Source organism: Propithecus coquereli, unplaced genomic scaffold, assembly GCF_000956105.1.
Source record: "Propithecus coquereli isolate 6110/MARCELLA unplaced genomic scaffold, Pcoq_1.0 Scaffold163, whole genome shotgun sequence".
NCBI lineage: Eukaryota > Metazoa > Chordata > Mammalia > Primates > Indriidae > Propithecus > Propithecus coquereli.
In genome coordinates this window covers 3,970,315-3,988,782 of record NW_012140858.1, presented here as the reverse complement: position 1 = coordinate 3,988,782, position 18,468 = coordinate 3,970,315, and the positions used below count along the sequence as shown (strand labels likewise).

The window sequence follows — 18,468 nt, the reverse complement described above, 5'->3', positions numbered from 1 at the left end:
TCTCTCTCTGACACACACACACACACACACACACACACTCACAGTTTATTGAATAACATATAAGCACCTCTGCACCTCTGTCCCTCCGGATCTGGTGCCTGGTACTGGCACAGTGATCCACAGCCCTAAACTTTCTTTCACGGTCAACACTACTCAGGCCCTGGGTAAACAGTTCTCCACATCTGGCTCCCTCCTCGAAACATTGTCTCCAAACGTCCCGGTGCTTTGTGGGTGGGATGATGCTACTGGGTTCCGGGAGGACTTGGGTGAACTCAGGGGTAAGAGAAAAGACAACTTAATTGACGTTCTAAGTCTTCCCTCTCAGAACAGATGCAATAAATTCTTGTATCATCAACTTTTATTTCCCCAGTCATACTAAAAGTCCATTTTCTTGCAATGTGTGGTTGGAGAGGTCCTCCTGAGTTAGAAATAAGCAGTATTTGCAACAGTTACGTGTGGCCGCTGAGACACACCCTGCAACGCTAGATCATGTTACTCCTACATGTGTGTAACGGTAGATGAAGCTCCGTCCAACACACACAAGCACACAGCGTGCATCTGGTGCTTGGCATTGGCAGCTAGAGGTCGAATGCCAGCCTTGTGAATGATTTTTAGCTATAAAAACTTTGGGACAAGATTAATTAATCGAATTTCCAAAACTTAGATTAAAAAGTCTGCTTTCTTTAAATACTTCTGATGTATAATTTCTAGATACTTAGGCCAACAGTCTGGGCCTCCGTTTGTCACGTGCAGAATCCTGGGGGTGGGCTGCATGGGGGATGGTGAGCAGGGCGAGCTGTGCCCTGGGAAGCCACGTCTCGGAGTCAACGGAGCGCCTCTCCTGGGAAGGAGCAAGTGGTCCTCACCGTCCTCACTGTCGCCCAGGCTGCCCCTTGGGGGTCTCACTCTTCACCCAAGAGCCTATCCAAGCAAATCCTCCAAGTACATCCAGCACCTCCCCGACAGAGTACAGGTTTCTCCACCTTCTTACGGTTCAGGGATGCTTCAGTGCCTCTGTGGATTGAGGTTCTGGGCAGTCCTCCCTGGCCTGGCCCTGGCACAGCGTCAACAGAAGTGTGGCGGGAACCAAAGAGACAGAGAAGCCCTCAGGGCAGTATGGCGTGGTGGCGAGCACCGTCTTGGCTTTGGACTTGCTAGCCTTTCTTCGTCAAGGCCAGCACTGAGCTCTGACGATGAACGTGTAACCTCCTTCCTCATGAACAGCCACAAAGAATACACTGACAGGGCCAATGGTCCTAATCAGGAACTCTGTGTCTGGGCTGATGAAAGACCCAGAAAGAAGGTTATTTGCTCAAGTTCAAATCCTGTTTTGTGATCTTGGACAACTTACGTAACCTCTCTGGACTTTAGTTCCCTCATCTGAAGGGCCAGGATTACAATCCATTTCTCACTAGGTTGTGCCTGAGGCAAAAATGTGTCACATTCAGCACAGTACCTGGTTCCGGGTCAGTGCACGAGAAATTGTAGGCGTTATCATTCTGAATGGTGCTATTATTGGGTTGAACCATATGAAACTTTTGGATGTTATGGGTCCAAAAGCAGTTGGGAATCATTCCATTTCATACAGTTCACCCTACTATTATTGAACAGTACCCCTCTCTGTGGCTGGAAAGCAGGGCAGGGCCTACCATCCCCACTTTGCAGAGGGGAAACTGAGGCCCAAAGGGAAAGAATGGCCTGCCCGCCCAGAACCATGTCCCAGTCAGGAACTGGAGCCCACACCCTACCAGCCTCTCCCCTTCTCGTTCTTCTGTCCCTCACTTTCCCAACATCAGGCTGCTGGTCATTGTGGGCTGTGACTGTCCACAGCTGGGGCCTGGTCCATTGTGGACAGAGCAAACACAGGCCAGCCTGGGCTTTCCTCTGGAACCGGGAGCCTGGGGAGTCCACCCTGGCTGTTTCCCGACAGTTGTGCAATCAGAGATTGGGAACTGCAGACGCCGCCGGTTCAGGGACAGCTGCCTTCCGTCCCCAGCGACTTCCTACCTGCCCCTGCTGGGAATGGGCTGGCCCGGCTCCGGTATCCTCACTGGCCAGGTCCCAAAGGCCCACCTGGGATTGGAGACCAGAGTTGTTAGTGTCACTCTTCAGACTTGGCTCCTCTCGTCTTCCCCTCTGGCCCTTCTTGCTGCCTTTCTCGTTCCCTCCCACGTCTTCAAAGCCACTCAGATGCTGCTGACGCCTCCGGAGCTCTGACTACAGCGCGGACCACTCTCCTGTCCTCCCAGCTCAGCCAGCTGCCTCCTGGGTGGCTCTGCTACAGGGACCCATCGCAGCTCAAACCCAATGTGCCAACACAAACCCCTGCTCTTCTGTGCAAACCCGTGGCTTGTCTCGTTCCCAGCTCAGCGCCCCAGCCCTCCACACCATACCCCGTAATGCCATATCGAACCACTTGCTATTCCCGAATTCAGAGTGCTACCTCACCTCTGGGCCTTGGCAGGTGCTTTTCCCGCTCTCCCCAATGCTCTTCCCCATCTGGCTAACTTCTATTTATTCTCTCTCAGCCTCAGTGTGGGGAGTGTGATGGTTAATTTTACGTATCAACTTGACTGAGCCACAGGGTGCCCAGATATTTGGCCAAACATTATTTTGGGTGTGTCTGTGAGGGCAGTTCTGGACGAGATGAACATTTGGAAGGGTAGTCTGAGTAGAGCAGATGGTCCTCCCTGATGTGGTGGGCCTCATCCAATCAGGTGAACGCCCAAAGAGAACAAAAAGGCTGAGTAGGAGCGAATTCCTTTGAGCTGGGATGTGGATTTTTTTTTTTTCCTGCCCTTGGACTTGAACTGAAACATTGGGTCTTCCTGGGTCTTGAGCCTGCCAAGCTTTGGATTGGAACTACACCGCTGACTCTCCTGGGTCTCCAGCTTGCTGACGCCAAATCCTGGGACTTAGCTTTCCTACTTGCATGAGCTGATTCCATATAATAAATCCCTTAATTTATCCCAGTGGGTCTGTTTCTCTGGAGAACCCTGACCAATGTAGGGGGTCACCTCCTAACTGTCCTCTCCCTGCTGAGATTGTATCAACTGTGTCCCTTTCCCCCTCTCTAAATCCCTTAACCCCACAAGACTCAACCCCTCCAGGTGCAGCCACCAGACCCAGAGCCACTCGGACACACTGTCAGATCTGTCCCTGCGGCTCCAGGGCCCACACACAACTTGGTACGGGGAAGGTGGTCGGTGCACACGCACCGAGGAGATGAAGACGATAGTTCCTGTGGGCAATCATCTAACAGGTTTGAGGACCTTGAGTACTCTGTGGCCACAGCAGAGGACAAGATGTGTCCTCTGCCCTATGGGTCTTTCTACGGGAAAAACAGACACTGACGTGACTTAACTTTGTCATCTATAAAACGAGAAGCATCCTCAAACAGCTGGGCAAACTCTTTGGGGTGACAGTATTTGGAGGCAGACATCAGGAAATAGGCCATTCTGTCTCAGTTTCATTTGTGACTGTGTGCAGAGAAGCCTGAGCTGTATGTGGACGGATAACCTGGAAACTCGGTGCAGGTTTTAAAACGCAAAATCCTGGGTGTGAACTCAATTGCTTGTTATTTCTTCTTCCTCCTCGGTGAGCGGGGCAGAAAAGTTCCCATCCATCAACGTCCCAGGGAAGGAGGAATAAACTAGAAAGAAAGAGATCTGAAACAAGGGTCAGGAAATGTGGGTTCCAGACCAGAACACCCAGATAAATTTAAATTTCAGATAAATAACAAGTAAGTTTTTTAAAGGTAAGTATCCCCAAAATTGCATGGAGCATACTTATACTAAAAAAAGTATTTATTGTTTATCTGCAATTAAAATGTATCTGGGCATCCTATATATTTATTTGCTCAGTCTGGCAACCCTATCTCCCGGACTCTCCCTCCCTTGTCTTTTCCAAGGGGGGCACTACTGTGACCTCTCTCCAGAATCCGACGGGCAGAAAGTCCTCATTTCGAAGCATTATTCACAATAGCCAAAAGGTGGAAAACAGCCCACACGTCCATCAACTCGTGACTAGGTAACCGGACTGTGGCCTGTCCGTACGCTGGAGCACCACTCAGCCGCAGAAAGGAATGCAGTGCCGAGTACACGGGTACATGCTACAACAGGGGTGAATCTCGACACGGTGTCACGTGAAAGAAGCTAGTGTCACAAAAGGCCACATATCGTGTGATTCTATTCATGCAAAATATCCAGAGAGGGCCAAGCCATAGAGAGAGCAAAGAGATTGGAGATTTTCCAGGGGTTGGGGGAGGGGAAATGGGGAGTGATGCTACCTGGGTGTGAGTTTCCTTCTAGGGAGATGAAAATGATGTGGAGAGAGAGCGGGGACATTGCGCAGCGCCCTGAATGTACCAAATGTCAGTGATGGGAAGTTTTATGTTACGTGTATTTTATTAATGCCACAATAATAAAAACAAATAGCTCATGTTAACCTCAATGTACCTCCTCCCTAAGTGTTATGGGTTGAATTGTGTCCCCCCAAAAAGACATGCTGAAGTCCTTATCCCCCTGTACCTATGAACGTGATCTTGTCTGGAGGTAGGGCCTTTGCACGTGCGATCGGGTTAAGGTGAGAGTGGGCCCTGATCCAGTCTGACCGGCATCAGGGGAGGGAGAGTGCCCTGTCACCAGAGGCAGACACTAAAGTGCCGCAGCCGCAAGCCCAGGCGGGCAAGAGGAGACCCTCCCCTGGAGGCTTCAGAGGGAGCACAGCCCTGGCAACACTTTGATCTTGGCCTCCCGACTTCCAGAACTGCGAGAGAAAACATTTCTGTTGTTTTAAGCCACTGAGTCTGTGGCATCTGTCATAGCACAAGGAGGGCGTCCGGGGAACATCCTCCTCCATCCTCCCGCCCCGAGGCTGCCCTCCCCGCGTGGCGAGGAAGCACACGGCCACAAACACGTCATTCCATTGCCTCACTTTTAAATATTTATTTAAAATCCAGAAGGGAAAAGGAGAAATGGAACACACTGACATGTGGACAGAGACATAAACGAGGACAGCAGAAAAACCCAGAAATGAGACGGAGGCCAGGGGAGACCGGCGGCAGTAGGGGACCGAGCGCGGAGACGCGGCCCGAGCTGCCGCCAACGTGCTCTTCCCCGGGAGCGTCCAGGCTGGGGCGGCGGGTGAGGAACACAGGAAGTGTCCAGGAGGGAGGGTGGGCCAGAGTGAGGTATTAAATAATGAAAGTCAAATCCAATTCCCCAACAGACACGACTTTAGGAGAGAAATACACAAATACAGGTTTTCACATAAATTTTCCCCTTCTATAAAAATAATTTCATCGTTAAAAAGAACCTCAAAATCCAATTGGGGCGCCGACTTGTTGGCTGATCTAGCACAATTCAGGTTACACTGAATGTCACCGATGTGTTGGACTCCGAGATTCCCGTAATTATTCTTTCTCCTCAGCCCAAACTGACGCTTGGAGCTAGGGACGGTGGGTTTCTACAGAATCTAATGACACCGAGAAAGCAGGAACGATGACTGTATCTTGGAAGGTGGCATCCTGGAAGCGGGGGCCTCGGGAGATGCCATGTGGCTTCGTGAGATGGTCTGACATTTACGTTCCAACTCCGAGGCCAGCCCTGACCCAGCGCTGCTCTTGTCATTGGTTTCTTCGAGGCCCAGGCTTCGCCCAGGACCTGTCCAGCGCATGCCTTCCAGGGAAGCCCGACCTCCCTCCAGGACTGCGAAAGGCCAAGCACGACGATTCACGCCCAGGCCTCCCCGCTGTCTTAAAAGGACAGACGTTTCAAAGTCCATAAATTAAAAGGTAAATCTCTCTACTTCTGGTTTCTGGTAGGTTGTGTTTCTTTTTGTTGTTTTTTATTTTTTTCTTTTTGTTTTTTTTTTTTTTGGCATTTTTCTTTTTTCTTTTCCTTTTTCTTCCTTAGCAGATTACCTGATAAGCACAAGGGTGATGCTAGGAAAATTCGAAAATTCCCCAAACTTTTGTCATTTGGAGGCGGGAGAGCAAGATGTGGATGATGTCTCACATCAAAAAGTTTCTTCAAAGTCTGTGGCAAAAACGGTAGCACCTTCAGAATCTTAAATAAGGGTTTTTTTTTTTCCTTAAAAACATCACATACACTACGAGACACTTGTGAGCACCAGCGATTTCACAGTGGGAGGTAGCAAAGGTGGGCACCCCCAGCCCCAAGGATCTCGCCGCTCCCCACCCCTGCTGCTCCTTCTCATCCTCGCACCTCTGTCCCAGGTGAAACAATAGTAGCACACCTTCTCTTCGTTTAAATAATATATATAAACTTTTGTCTTTCCTTCTCTCCTTTTTTCATGTCTCCTTTCTAATATTGCACATCAAAAGCTCCCAGGCAGGGACCGGCTGACGAGATGCCCCCTTCCCTCAAGTTGGCTGCAACGTGGGGCTCTTTGGGCAGGAAGCTGGGGAGGGAAGGGGGTGGCCGCAGAGCTGGCAGACAGGCCACGGGGCTCCGGCGGGTCGCAGGTCCAGCTTGCTCTGGCTGGCTCTTTGGTTGGTCTTTGGGGCTAAGCTGGGATCTGTTGTTCCCGAGGACACCCTGTCCCCTGCTACCCCCCCACCACTTCGACTGGGCAGACAACAGCTGGGGTCTACCCAGGGATCCTTGGGCAGGGGAGCTGCCTCTCCTGGAGCCACCGGCCCCTCGGTCCCCTCCCCTTGCCTCCCTTCCTCTTCCCTCCCCCACGAGGCCTAGAGGAGCCAGAAGGTCAGAGGTCAGAGGAAGCACGCAGGTCCAACTTCGAGGCGGTACTGCTTCCCTGATGAGGCAGGAGGAAGGTTGTCCACGCTGACGATGGGCAGTTGCTGGGGGTCTTGGGTCCGGAAGGTGAAGAGCGTCCGATGCCAGCGGCCATCCTGGACCTGAGGGTAGAAGGAAAGGGGCACACATATGTCCAGTGTGGTTCTCGTCACCCAACGTGTGCATTTTCCCCATCATTTCCTCACAATTTTTAGTGGCTACGTGGTATTTTGCTGTGGTGATGACCTATATTTGCACATTCAGATCACTTCCAATTTTTGATTCTCTTAAGTAATGCTATAATGAACATCACTGTAGCTGAACCTTTGTGCACAGTTTCTTAATTATTTCCCCAGAACAAATTCTAGAAGTAGAATTGCTGTTTCAAAGAATAGGCACATGTCTAAAGTTTGGGGTAGATATGGGATATAAACTGCTATCCAGGAAGCTTCTAGCAATTTATTTTTTCCAACAGCTTCACGTGAGAGTGTTGGTTTCCCCACATCCTCACTAACACTGTGTATTATCAGTTTTGCTTAATCTTATAAAACTGGTATTTTGGCTTTTGACAACTTTCTGTCTCCTCCTCCCCTGACAACCCACCCTATTCAGGGCACTGGAAAATGACCACAAATATTAAGAGGAGAAATTAGCCTGACTCGGGAGGGGGCAGAGAGAAGACATAGATCCTCTTTAAAGCAGCCTCGCAAGTAAGTACGATGTCTTCCAGCCTGCGGGGAATTTTTACCAGCCCAGATCTCCTCTCGGAATTTTCCCAGAGAAGAAAGTGAATAAAAAGAACTTCAGAAAACTGTTATAATAAAATTATTACACAAAGATAAAAAATATGTATCACATTAATATATTATGGTATCAATTTGTTGGATATAATCTTCTAATAAAAAGCAGTTTTTCCAAACAAGTTTTCCCGCTTGCCCACGTGAGGGGCCTCGAGGGGCTCCAAAAGTCACCTTGCAGCCATCCACGGACACCTCCGGCCTGAACTGACCCCCAGCTTCAAAAATCTGCCCGTTCCAGGCCCGGAAGCGCACAGCGTGCTTGGCTGGAGTCTGCCCCGTGCCCTCCTGCCACACGGTCATGTTCAGGCAGTGGATGGTGATTTGCTGCGTCACCTCGGAGCTGAGCAGGTGCAGAAAATTCATCTGGACCCGGCTGACGGCAAACTCGACCTGCGGGGGTGACAGCGGCGAGGGGGCTCAGGCTGGGCCGCCCGCAGCTCTCGGAATCCCTTTCCTGGTAAGCATTTCCCACTGCGCTCCCAGACGCGTGCCCACTTGCGAGGCAGGGAAATTGAGGTCTGCGTGAGTGGGTCCCACGGTAACAAGGAAGGGCCTGCCTGACTCCAGAGCCGGAGATTTGGGGGTCCTGATGTAATCTGACCCTCTCCCCATTGCATGGGCTGTCTTTGGGAATGAGCTGGGATCCAGAGGCCCGAGCGGAAGAGGGATCTTGCCCAAGATCAAGAGGCTCTTAAAGTGCAGAAGAAATGAGAGGGGCTTTCAGCGCCTTCCTAAGTCCCAACATCCCTGTGAGGCGGGCGGGTGCTGCCGGAAATATCAGACCCGAGAACAAACAGGATGGATTCACGGTTCGGCGCTTCCCCACACAGAGCTGGCACTGTTCCTGATGCGGACGGTGACCCAGACGGGCACTCATGCTGCCAACTCAGGCACCTCCCTGGACCTGGCTCAGAGCCTGGGGTGTGGCAGTGACCCAACGAAGACCTATCAACTGGCTGGCTGACCGCCTCGCCTAGAAATCCTCGAACCCTGGGGCTGACACGGTCAGCACAAGGCGTCTCCTGGGGCCTCCCCGGGGTGGGCGTGGCTGATGGTCTGGGATGCAGGGGCTCTGTGCCCCCCGCTCTCCTGCAGCCAGAGCAGCTTCTCACCATGGCACGAACTGCCCCCAAACGTGCAGGGCTTGGTGGAACTACAGACTCGCCATCCACTGAGGGGTCCCAGGGCAGTGGAGCCATCACGCCCTGTTGCCGCCACCGCCTTGGTTTGTTGTTGAGTTGCCCTGCGCCGCCTACAATGCCCAGCCCAGGGACAGGCACATGGTGAGCGGGTATTGCACACAAGTCAAATATTTGCACACACAACTCCGGGCAGCGTGTTCCAGATGAACATTGCTCTGTGATGATTCAGGGTTCGCCAAGCAAGGCCAGCTCAGCCAACTACACTGCTTTAGATATTAGAAGATTCTATTCGCAGAAAGAATCATCAACATCGTATAGCTTGAAACGGTTTGGAAACCACAGAGGAGTCGAACTCATCCCCAATTTATAGGTAAGGAAACCGAGTCTCGGAAAAAGGAGGTGATGTTGCCGAGGCCGTGCAGTGAGACAGGCAGGGCCCAGAACAGGACCTGGGCTGGTCGTGGCCCAGAGTGGGGTGGGGGCACAGAGGGTCAGCCCAGTGGGCGGTGAGGAACAGGTGGGTACCTTGGAGGCCGAGATGGGCTTGAGGCACGTCTGTCCGCCATGAGTGAAGTTGCAGGAGACTTCGATGGTGTCAGAGGAGCAGCCTAGGTTGGGATCCACCCAGTACGTACCTGCAGGCAGAGCGGCAGGTGGGGATGCATCTCGGCGGGGAGCCCAGGCCTCGGTTCTGCAGTGGGCCCTGCACCTTGTGACCCACTGAGCCCCAGCTGGGTATGACGTCGGGGTGGGTGCGGGGAAAAGGAGTCCCTGGAGCCCCAGAGATGGAAGAAAACCTCTGGGCAGGGCTCACAGCTGGCAGAGCCCCTGGAGGGGGTCACACAGCTCAGCACTTGTCTAGGTTGCTAATGGGACGTGTCCATTTTACAGAGGAGACAACTGAGGTTGAGAGAGGCTGAGCACTTGCCCCAGGGACTGAGGGGTCGTCTAGCCGAGTAGATTCTCCGAGAACTCAGGCTCCTCCTAGGGTCTGCCAGGGGCGGGCGGGGTCAGGGCTTCCACCCCCTCAGCCAGGTGCCGCTGCGCACGCCTGGCTTCCCCAGTGGGTTTCCCAGGGAGCCAGAGGCCCCGCGGCGGGAGGGCAGGATGACCGCCCATCTCTTCATAGTTCCAGCCGCCTGTGCAGGGGAGGCCAGGGTGGCTCGGGGTGGGCCGCAGCTTGCCGGGCTCAGGTCTGTCTGCCTGCACGGCCCGTCGTCACAGCGCCACACCAGCTCGCAGACGAGAGAGGTGAGTGAGGTGAGGGCAGACGGGGAAGCCCCACTGTGCCGGGCCCCTGGGGGGCTGGGACTCTTGAGGCCCTCGGAGGCTTCTTCTGCCAAAGCTCTTATCTCACTGCACCGAAACAGTCACCCCGGCTTGCGGGCCTGGGGACTCTGGAAGGGTAGGACCACTCCTCTGTCGTCCCCACTACACCCCGTCCCTAGGAAGCACAAGGCCGGGCACAATGTGAGGCTCAGCGACCGTGTGTTGAGTGACTAAATGACTACCCATGTGTCTGTCTCCCTAGAGACAGAACCTCGGCCAAGAGAGACAGGAGAGAATCAAGAACTCCACCTTCCCCGGCTCCCCCTGGAACCCCCCAGGCTGGCTCCTGGCTGGGCAGGAGGCCCCTCACCGTCTGCCATCTTCTGCTCACAGTCCATGAGGTCCCTGCAGACGCGGGCGGGGTTCTCTTTGGTGCCCAGGGGCGTTTTAATGCTCTGGATGAGGTTGCTGAGGTAGTGTAAGGTTTTAAAGATCTCCCCTCCCTGGTCCAGCACCAGCCGGTCCGGATAGCTGTAGCCCTGCCACGAGGAGAGGGGGTGGCCATTGGCGCTTAAGGTCCTGGCCCGCCTGAGGACCCAGCCGCCACAGCCCCAGGCTGTCACTGCTTGGGAGGTATCCCTGAGGTCCCCGGGTCACAGCTGGGGACAAATAAGAAACTGGGGGCCAGGGACGAGATGTGGGAGGTGGGGCTGCCACGACGGCCCAGAGGCTCGAGGAGAAGGCAAGGTCAGCCCACGTTCTCCGGCACGGGGCGGGCGGAGTCCCCGCAAGGCAGGCCAGGTGCGCAGGATACTGGGGAGTGGCCCCAAATCCCCGTCCAGAAAGAGTCCTGGTGCAGAGAGGACTTGGGGGACACCCAGCCCCACTGGGGGCTCCAGTGAGGCATCAGGAGATGGAACTGGGGCTGGCAGGCACAGCCCTAGAGGGACGATTCCAGCTTGGAAAAGGAGCAGGTCTCCGCTGGCGGGAGGGGCTTCTCCGAGTGCTAAGGAGCGGGGCTTCAAGGTCACCCTGTCCAGGTGGATTCCTCCTCCGTGACTTCGGGCCTCAGCTTCCGGAGCTACAGATCAGAGCTAAATAAACCCTTCTCCAGTGGGGGGTCGCAGAGGTGGTATGGGCATGTGCATGTCAGAGACTGGCAGCTGCTCACCCAGTCTGTTTCTGCCCCTGCCCGGACACACAGACGACACTCCCAGCCCCCTTTAACTGCGCTCCAGCCAACGGAGTGGGAGCAGAGCAACGCAAGCCCCATAATGGCCTGGCCCGCTGACCCTCCAGCACGATCCTCATGCTCTCTTCCCCTGGCGTGGGGTGACCTTGGGGCCACACGAGAGAGAGGAAGAGGGCACAGCCTCTGGCAGGCAGCCGAGCTCTCTCCTTAACAGGCCAATTAGTTTTTATGTGCGCAAGAAGTAAACTTCTACTCTACTCTACAGCCGGTGCAGGGTGGGTAGAAGGTGCATAAATGGATTTCCTTACATTAACAGTGTTAAGGATTGTGGCAGGTCAGCGCCCGCTTTGGATGTGGCATAACTGACCTCTGGATGTGGAGGAAACACTCCCCTTCTCCACCTGAGCTGCGTCTTGGGTGTCCCTGTCTTTCCACTGACCTCCCTAGATGGAGGATAAGGGGCTCGTCCCTGCTATCTTTCCCCCCAGACTGTGAACCTTCAGAAAGTCAAGCCTGTCACCCAGCATCTGCCTGCCCCAGCGTCCAGCACAGGGAACAGACAGAAACGTTTGTAGGAGGTCTCAGTTGGGGGCAGTGAGTTCCCCATCACAGGAAGGAGGCAAGGCTGCAAAGGGGGCTCGCAGCAGGAGCTGGACCTGAGTACACATGAGGGCCTTCTCAGCCTGGAGTCTTGGAGCTGAGTCAGCCCGAGGCCAGGGTCTTAGCAGGGTCCCATGGCTGACTGTGGGCTTCTTGCTCCTGGAGGAACAGCGGGCGAATGCCGGGAAAAGCTACGGGCCCTGGGCCCGGGCGAACTCCTCTCCCTGACTCTGGCCAGCAAGAGCTCTGGGACCTGGGGGGGTTTGGAGAAAGCTCAAGGACTCAGGCCTGTGGCTGGCCTCGCTCTGGCCTTGCTCTGCGTGCGCTGGCTGTGGGACCTCGGGCTTGCTGCTGCCCGTGCTAAGCTTTAGTGACGAGCCCAATCTGCGGCTGTGAGACGCCGTCCAGACCTGGGTTCTGACATGCTCGGCGCAGGCCACGTGAAGGGCAGGGACCACACGTGGACCCCTATTCGCGTTTCTCCCAGAAAGCTACCCACGTAGGTCAAGCTCCTGGAGGTACCTCTGGTCTGAGTGCTCCATTGGTGTCCATCCACATCTGGAAAGCTGCCCCAAGGTCATCTTGCTGCTGTGCAGGAAAGAGACAAGGTGTATATCCCGGCCCCCCTCGAAGGTCCCTCGGACCCACCAAGTGGGAGCCCCAGGGCCTGACCCCCCCCATCCCACCCGACCTTCCCTGGAAGGATCTTGGCCAAGTCACATGTCCTCTGCAGAACTCTCTGTCCTTCCTCCCCTTGCAGAGCCAAAGCTGACCATGCCACTCCCTTCCTCCAGGCACATCCATAGCTCCCCATTGCCCTCAGGATTAAGTTCAAACTCCTCAGCATGGTTTCAAGACCCAGTGTGAGTGCTGCACTCTCAAGCCTTGCCTCTTCCTCTCCCCCATATGTGCTGTAGCACCAGACACACCTAGTGTACTTCTAGGTTCCTAAATGCCATGCTCCAGCTAGCATGGGGCCTCTGCACCTGCTGCTCCCATTGCCTGGAAACTTCTCCCTCCCTCCCATGCAGATGGCGATCTGGCCACCTCCTGTACCAGCAGTTTCCAACTTGGGGCAACGATGCCCCCTACGGGACATCTGGGAATATCTGGAAACATTTTTCGTTGTTCCAACTGGGAGAGGGTCACTACTTGAGTCTCACGGTTAGAGGCCAGGGATGTTGCTAAACATCCTAACACGCACAGGACAGTCACTTGCAGCAAAGAATTATGCAAACAGGTTGAGAAGCCCTGCCTCTACCCACCCTACAGATGTCAGCTGCAGTGGGAAGGAAGCCTCTCCCGAGGTCCCTGCCCCCAGGCTGGGGGAGGCCCCTGTCTCTCTGTCCCCAGACCCTGTGTTTCTCCTTTGCCCTGCACTGTAATGGCCCAGTATACCCTTGCACCCCCAATCATAGCACTGGGCTTGGCAGACGTGTAGCTGCAGTCTTGCCATGAATGCAACGAAAGCTCAGGCTTAGGCTCCAGACCCTGGGGGAGCCCCTCAGGGTCACGGCCCAGCCCTGCCGCTTGCTAACTGCACAATCTGGGGCACGATGCTTAACCTCTCTTTGCCTTGGTTCCCTCATCTTGAAAATGGGCCTGGTAATAAAACTCTCTCACGGAACTGTTGAAGGGAACACGTGAGTTAATACAGGAAAAGCACTTCTCCTGGGGTCTGGTGTATAACAAGCATTCAGTCGATAGTAGCTATTATTCAAAAAATTCAAAATCTTCTAATTTTCCATTTTTCCTGGATTTCTGCACTTTTCCCCAGCCATCTTTCTTATTGATGAGAAGGACAAGGGAAGGCTGCAGAGGAAGAGGCCAGGACTGTCCCTCCGTCTTTGAGGACAGTGCAGAGAGAGGGACAGTGAGAGCGGAATGAGAAGAGTGAAGATTGAGTGATGTGTGGCCCAAGGGGCCCTGCTCTGCTCTGGGACGCAGCTGGGGCCTGATTCCCAGAGTCAAGCAGCACCCAGTGCAGTGGTAAAATGCGGACAGGCTCAGCACGGGGCTGGGGAGGGCCCCGCTCTCAGACGGGGCTGTGGTCTCCACCAGGGAGGAACGCAGGGGTGCCAATCTGCTCCCTTGCCCAACCCTCCTTGTTCTCAGAGTCTGAGACGGAGGGACCTCGGCAATCAGCCCATCTGTGTGGGGGACACAGGCAGGACCAGAACCCAGTGGCCAGAGCATCTTCCTGGGTTCACGGTCAGGGTCACGTCCTGGATTTCCCGCCTCCTGGCCCAGGGCTCTTTCTGTTGCTTCAGGGTCCAGGGCTCCAGTACGAGGTGACAAAGGGACACGGGCATCCCCGGGTGCCCTCTCTGGCTTAGGGTTCTAGCCACGGGGGCCAGAGAGGGTCAACTGCCTCTCCCCACCTCCCGCCCCCTAGGCCTTACCCCGAGTAGGCAAAAGAGAATGTTCTCCAACTTACAAAGTGGATAGGACCCCCTGGAGGACCCTGCAAAAGAAGACGGGGGGTCAGTGTTTGACAGGGACCGTGCGCTGGAGTCCCAGAGCCTGCCAGGAGATGGGAGAGGCTGTCAAAGCACGGCAGGCCCTGCCAAGCTGGTCTCTGTTCTCCTGAAGGCTGGGATGACAGCCCCGGGGCTGGCCTATCCTCTCCTAGGAGCCGGTGGGCTACAAGAAGCAGGCGAGTCCTGTGAGTCAGGGTTAAGGCTCAGTCTGCCTGCAAAGCCTTGGGGCTCATCCAAAGGAACCCCCCTCCCCCGGCCTGCCCAGGAGCCCAAGGTGCACCCAGCACTCGGTTACCTACCGGGGGGCCAGGCCGTCCTCTCGGGCCAGGAGGACCCTGGAGGAAGAGAAGAAGAGTGGGGCCCTGGTCCACAAGGCCTTCCATCACCCAGACCCCAGCACTCCCTAAGCGGACTGGAGACCCAGGGACAATGGTTCCCCTGGCACAGACGGGGACAGATGGGAGGATGGAGGTCCAGTGGGAAAGGACACACCCGGGGACGTCAGCAGTCACGGGGAGGAGAGCCAGGAGTGCCCACCCCCCGGCCCCCAGCCCAGCCCACTCACCCTCGGACCTTGCAATCCCTGGAGGGAGACAGAAGTGGGGAGACAGAATTAGGGGACCGGGCTGAGCCATGTCCACCCCAACAGCCCACCCCTTCCACACCCCTGCCGTGCTGCCCCTGGCCCATGCACTCACCCAGTCCCCGCGGCTGCCTTTGTCACCCTTCGGACCCTGCAACAAACCACAGCCCAGTGAGACAGGGGAAGCCCCATTTCCCAGATGGGGAAACTGAGGCTCAGACTGGCCTTGGGTCACAGAGACAATCAGGAGCCGGGAAGGCAAGGGGACCCAGCAGTCTTCCTGTCCAGCCCCCTGCACATACCAGGAGTCCAGAAGGTCCCAGGTTTCCGAGGGGCCCGATGATGCCTTCTTTTCCCTAAAGGAGACAGAAAGGCTCATGTGTCCTTGTTCCAGGGCCTGGGAACAGAGTCACAGAGACAGCAGGGCGGATGGCAGCCTGAGTGTCCCACGGGGGTGGAGGGGAGACCGTCTCGTGCAGGGGCCAGGCCATGCGTCTCCTGAGCCCTCCTTCAAGAGTGGGGTGAAGTGAACAGGAGCGGAAGCGGGGAGGGGTGGCGGCCCAGCGTCAGGGACGGATGAGCAACGATGCGCAGGAGAGAATGAGGAGGGAGGGCAGAGGGCGCTCAAGAGTGGAGGAGCAAAGGAGGACGAGGACATGTGTCCAGCCAGCTGATGTCCCCGCAGGTGGGCACTCACCATCAAGCCAGGAGGCCCCCGAGGGCCCTGGATGCCTTTGAAGCCAACGTCTCCAGGGGGGCCCTGCGGGAGGCAGAGGAAGGGCTGTGTGGGCAGCTGCCAGGGGAGGGTCCTAGTAGCTCCCTCACCTGGGGTCTGGCCACCCTCGCTCTCCCTGTCAAGAGAGGCCTTACCTGAGAGGCCCCGGGAGGAGTAACAAGCCACAGTTATTTTAGCAGGTGCCAGCAGTGCTGTATGCCTCTGGCCTTAATATTTGCAACAATCCTCCAGTTATTATTGTCACTTTACAGATGAGGAAACCGAGGCTTAGAGAGACTAAACGACTTGCCCGAGGCACAGAACAGGTAAGTTGTGGAGCTGGGCTTGGGAGCCAGGTCTGCGGAAGTACCGGGGGGCAAGGACGTTCATTCCGGCTGTGCTCCAGCCCACGTCGTAAGTACTCAGTAAATGTTTGTTGAATGAATAAATGACTGAGTGGGTGACGGATGGGACCCCACAGGAAGAGTAGGGACTGGGAGTCTGTACCTTGGGTCCGAAGAGACCAGCCATTCCTGGGAAGCCCATCTCACCAGAGTCACCCTGTGGGGAGAACAGGAAAAGAGGGGGTACGTGGGGTCAGGAGCAGGGTGCCAGCCAGTTGCCCAGGACCCCGGACCTGCCTCCTGCCTCCCGCCCTCTCCAGGGACATCGGTGACTCCACCGAGGGGCGACCAGCTGAGTGTGAACAGCTCACGGACTAGACACCGGTCAGCCTGGGCTCGGAGTGGGCAGGAGCCTGTGTCCTCTGTCACCTGAGAAGGGGGGGCCCAGCCCAGGGATGCCACAGGGAAGGCTCTACGACACTCAGGAGCTCCTGTCCCCGGTCTTCAGGGGAGAGAACGAAAGGACCCGCAGACCCTTCCCACCTGTCCGAAAGCCTCTATTAAGGAATGATCCCCTAAGAGTAGCCCCGTTCACTGAGGCCTGCCATGGGCCAGGTGCTTGCATGCTCCCACATCAGCCCGGGGACACACCCTCTCCCCTATTCACAGATGGGCAAACTGAGGCTCAGAGAGGGCAGGAACTTGCTCAAAGGCACACAGACACCCTGTCGTGGAGTGTGCTAGATTCAGTCTAGGTCTGAACAATTCCAGATACCTTTGGCTTTCTCTCCTGACTCCTGCTCCTTATCTCCAAAGGGGCAAGCAAGCAATTAGCAAGGGAAGCAGGTGAGGGCCTAGGCCGAGGAGGGAGGGCTGGGACCCCCGTGGGACCTAGGATTCTGTTGTTATTGGAATATTCTTGGGACTTGGCCTTCAAGCTCATGAGTCAGAAAGCCATGGGTTAGAATCTCCTGGTCTTATTTTGCAAGACCTGGGGCAAGTCACTTCCCTTTACTGAGCCTCAGTTTCCCCATCTGTAAAACAGGATAATAAGCCATCTCCCTCCCAGAGGGGCTGGAAGGATGCAATAAGTTCATGTAGGTCAGGACCTGGCGCTGGTGAAGCTGAGGGGTCAGGTTATGGGAGGGTCCATGTCATCTAAATCCCACCTATGCATTTTTTAAAACCAATAGCTTTATTGAGCTATAATTCACATGCTATAAAATTCATCTTTTTAAAGTGTATAATTTAGTGGCTTTTAATATCATCACAAAGTTGTGGATAGATCGCCACTAATTTCAGGACATTTTCACCAATCCAAAGAGAAACCCTGTACCCATTAACAGTCGCCCTCCTTCCCCTTTTCCACCAGCCCCTGGCAACCACTAATTTATTTTCTGTCTGTAGGGATTTGCCTGTTCTGCACATTCATGTCAATGGAATCATGCACTATGTGGCCTTTTGTGTCTGGCTTATTCCATTTAGCGTGATGTTTTCCAGGCTCATCCGTGTTGCAGTGTCAGTATTTCACTCTGTTTTATTGCCAAATAATGTTCTATTGCATGGACACGCATGTTATTTATACATTTATCGGTTGGTGAACATTTGAATGGTTTCCAATTTTTATCTATTATGAATAAGCTGCTATAAACCTCTGAACCTAAGTTCTTGTGCGGACGTGTTTACAGTTCTCTTGGGCGCATACCTAGGGGTGGAACTGCTGTGTCCTAGGGTCACTGTGTTTAACTGGGGAACTGCCGAACGGTTCTCCAAAGTGGTTGCACCATTTCACATTCCCACCTGTTGTCTACGCGGGTTCCATTTCCCCCGCATCTTTCAACACTTGCTATTGTCTGCCTTTTAAAATTTTAGCCTTCCTGGAGGGTGCAAAGTAGCATCTCACTGTGGTTTTGATGTGTCTTATATGTGTTTATCAACCATTTGCATATCTTCTTTGGAGAAATGTCTATTCAAATATTTTGCCCATTTTAAACTTGGGTGGTCTTTATTCTTGAGGTGTAAGTGTTCTTTATATATTCCAGATACAAGTTCCTTATCAGATTTATGATTTGTAAATATTTCCTCCCATTCTGTGATTTTTTTCGCTTTTTTGATGGTGTCCTTTGAAGTACAAAAGTTTTTGATTTTGACGAAGTTCAATTTATCTACTTTTTCTTTTGTTGCTTGTGCTTTTGGTGTCATTTTTAGGAAACTATCGTTTAATGCGAGGTTATAAAACTTTATCCTTGTGTTTTTCTTCTAAGAGTTTTACAGTTTTAGCCCTTATGTTTAGGTCCAGGATTCATTTTTAGTTACTTTTTGCCTGTGGTATGATGTAAGAGTTCAACTTCATTCTTTGGGCATGTGAATATGCAATTGTCTTAGCACCATTTATTGAAAAAAAGAAAAAACATTTTTCCCCATTCAATTGTCCCAGCGTCCTTGTTAAATCAATTGAAATAAATGTAAAGATTTATTTCTAAATTCTGAATTCTATTCCATTGACTGATATGTCCATCCTATGCAAATGCCACCCTGTCTTGATTACTGTAGTTTCGTAATAAGTTTCAAAGTTGGGAAGT

At 54.0% G+C, this 18,468-nt stretch overlaps 1 protein-coding gene across 1 annotated transcript in view; it reads right to left on the bottom strand.

Annotated features, from left to right (window-relative positions):
* Positions 1-5,887: 5,887 nt before the first annotated feature.
* Positions 5,888-18,468, bottom strand: part of COL27A1 (collagen, type XXVII, alpha 1) — a 146,383-nt gene continuing 133,802 nt past the window's right edge. Inside the window, exons 51-62 of the mRNA XM_012641139.1 lie at positions 16,050-16,103; positions 15,525-15,587; positions 15,130-15,183; positions 14,943-14,978; positions 14,810-14,827; positions 14,544-14,579; positions 14,202-14,228; positions 12,287-12,352; positions 10,343-10,511; positions 9,229-9,338; positions 7,733-7,951; positions 5,888-6,883 (exon numbers count right to left, since the gene is read on the bottom strand). Of these exons, the coding sequence (XP_012496593.1) occupies positions 6,737-6,883; positions 7,733-7,951; positions 9,229-9,338; positions 10,343-10,511; positions 12,287-12,352; positions 14,202-14,228; positions 14,544-14,579; positions 14,810-14,827; positions 14,943-14,978; positions 15,130-15,183; positions 15,525-15,587; positions 16,050-16,103 (999 nt within the window). The 3' untranslated portion in view covers positions 5,888-6,736. The remainder of the gene's footprint in view (positions 6,884-7,732; positions 7,952-9,228; positions 9,339-10,342; positions 10,512-12,286; positions 12,353-14,201; positions 14,229-14,543; positions 14,580-14,809; positions 14,828-14,942; positions 14,979-15,129; positions 15,184-15,524; positions 15,588-16,049; positions 16,104-18,468) is intronic.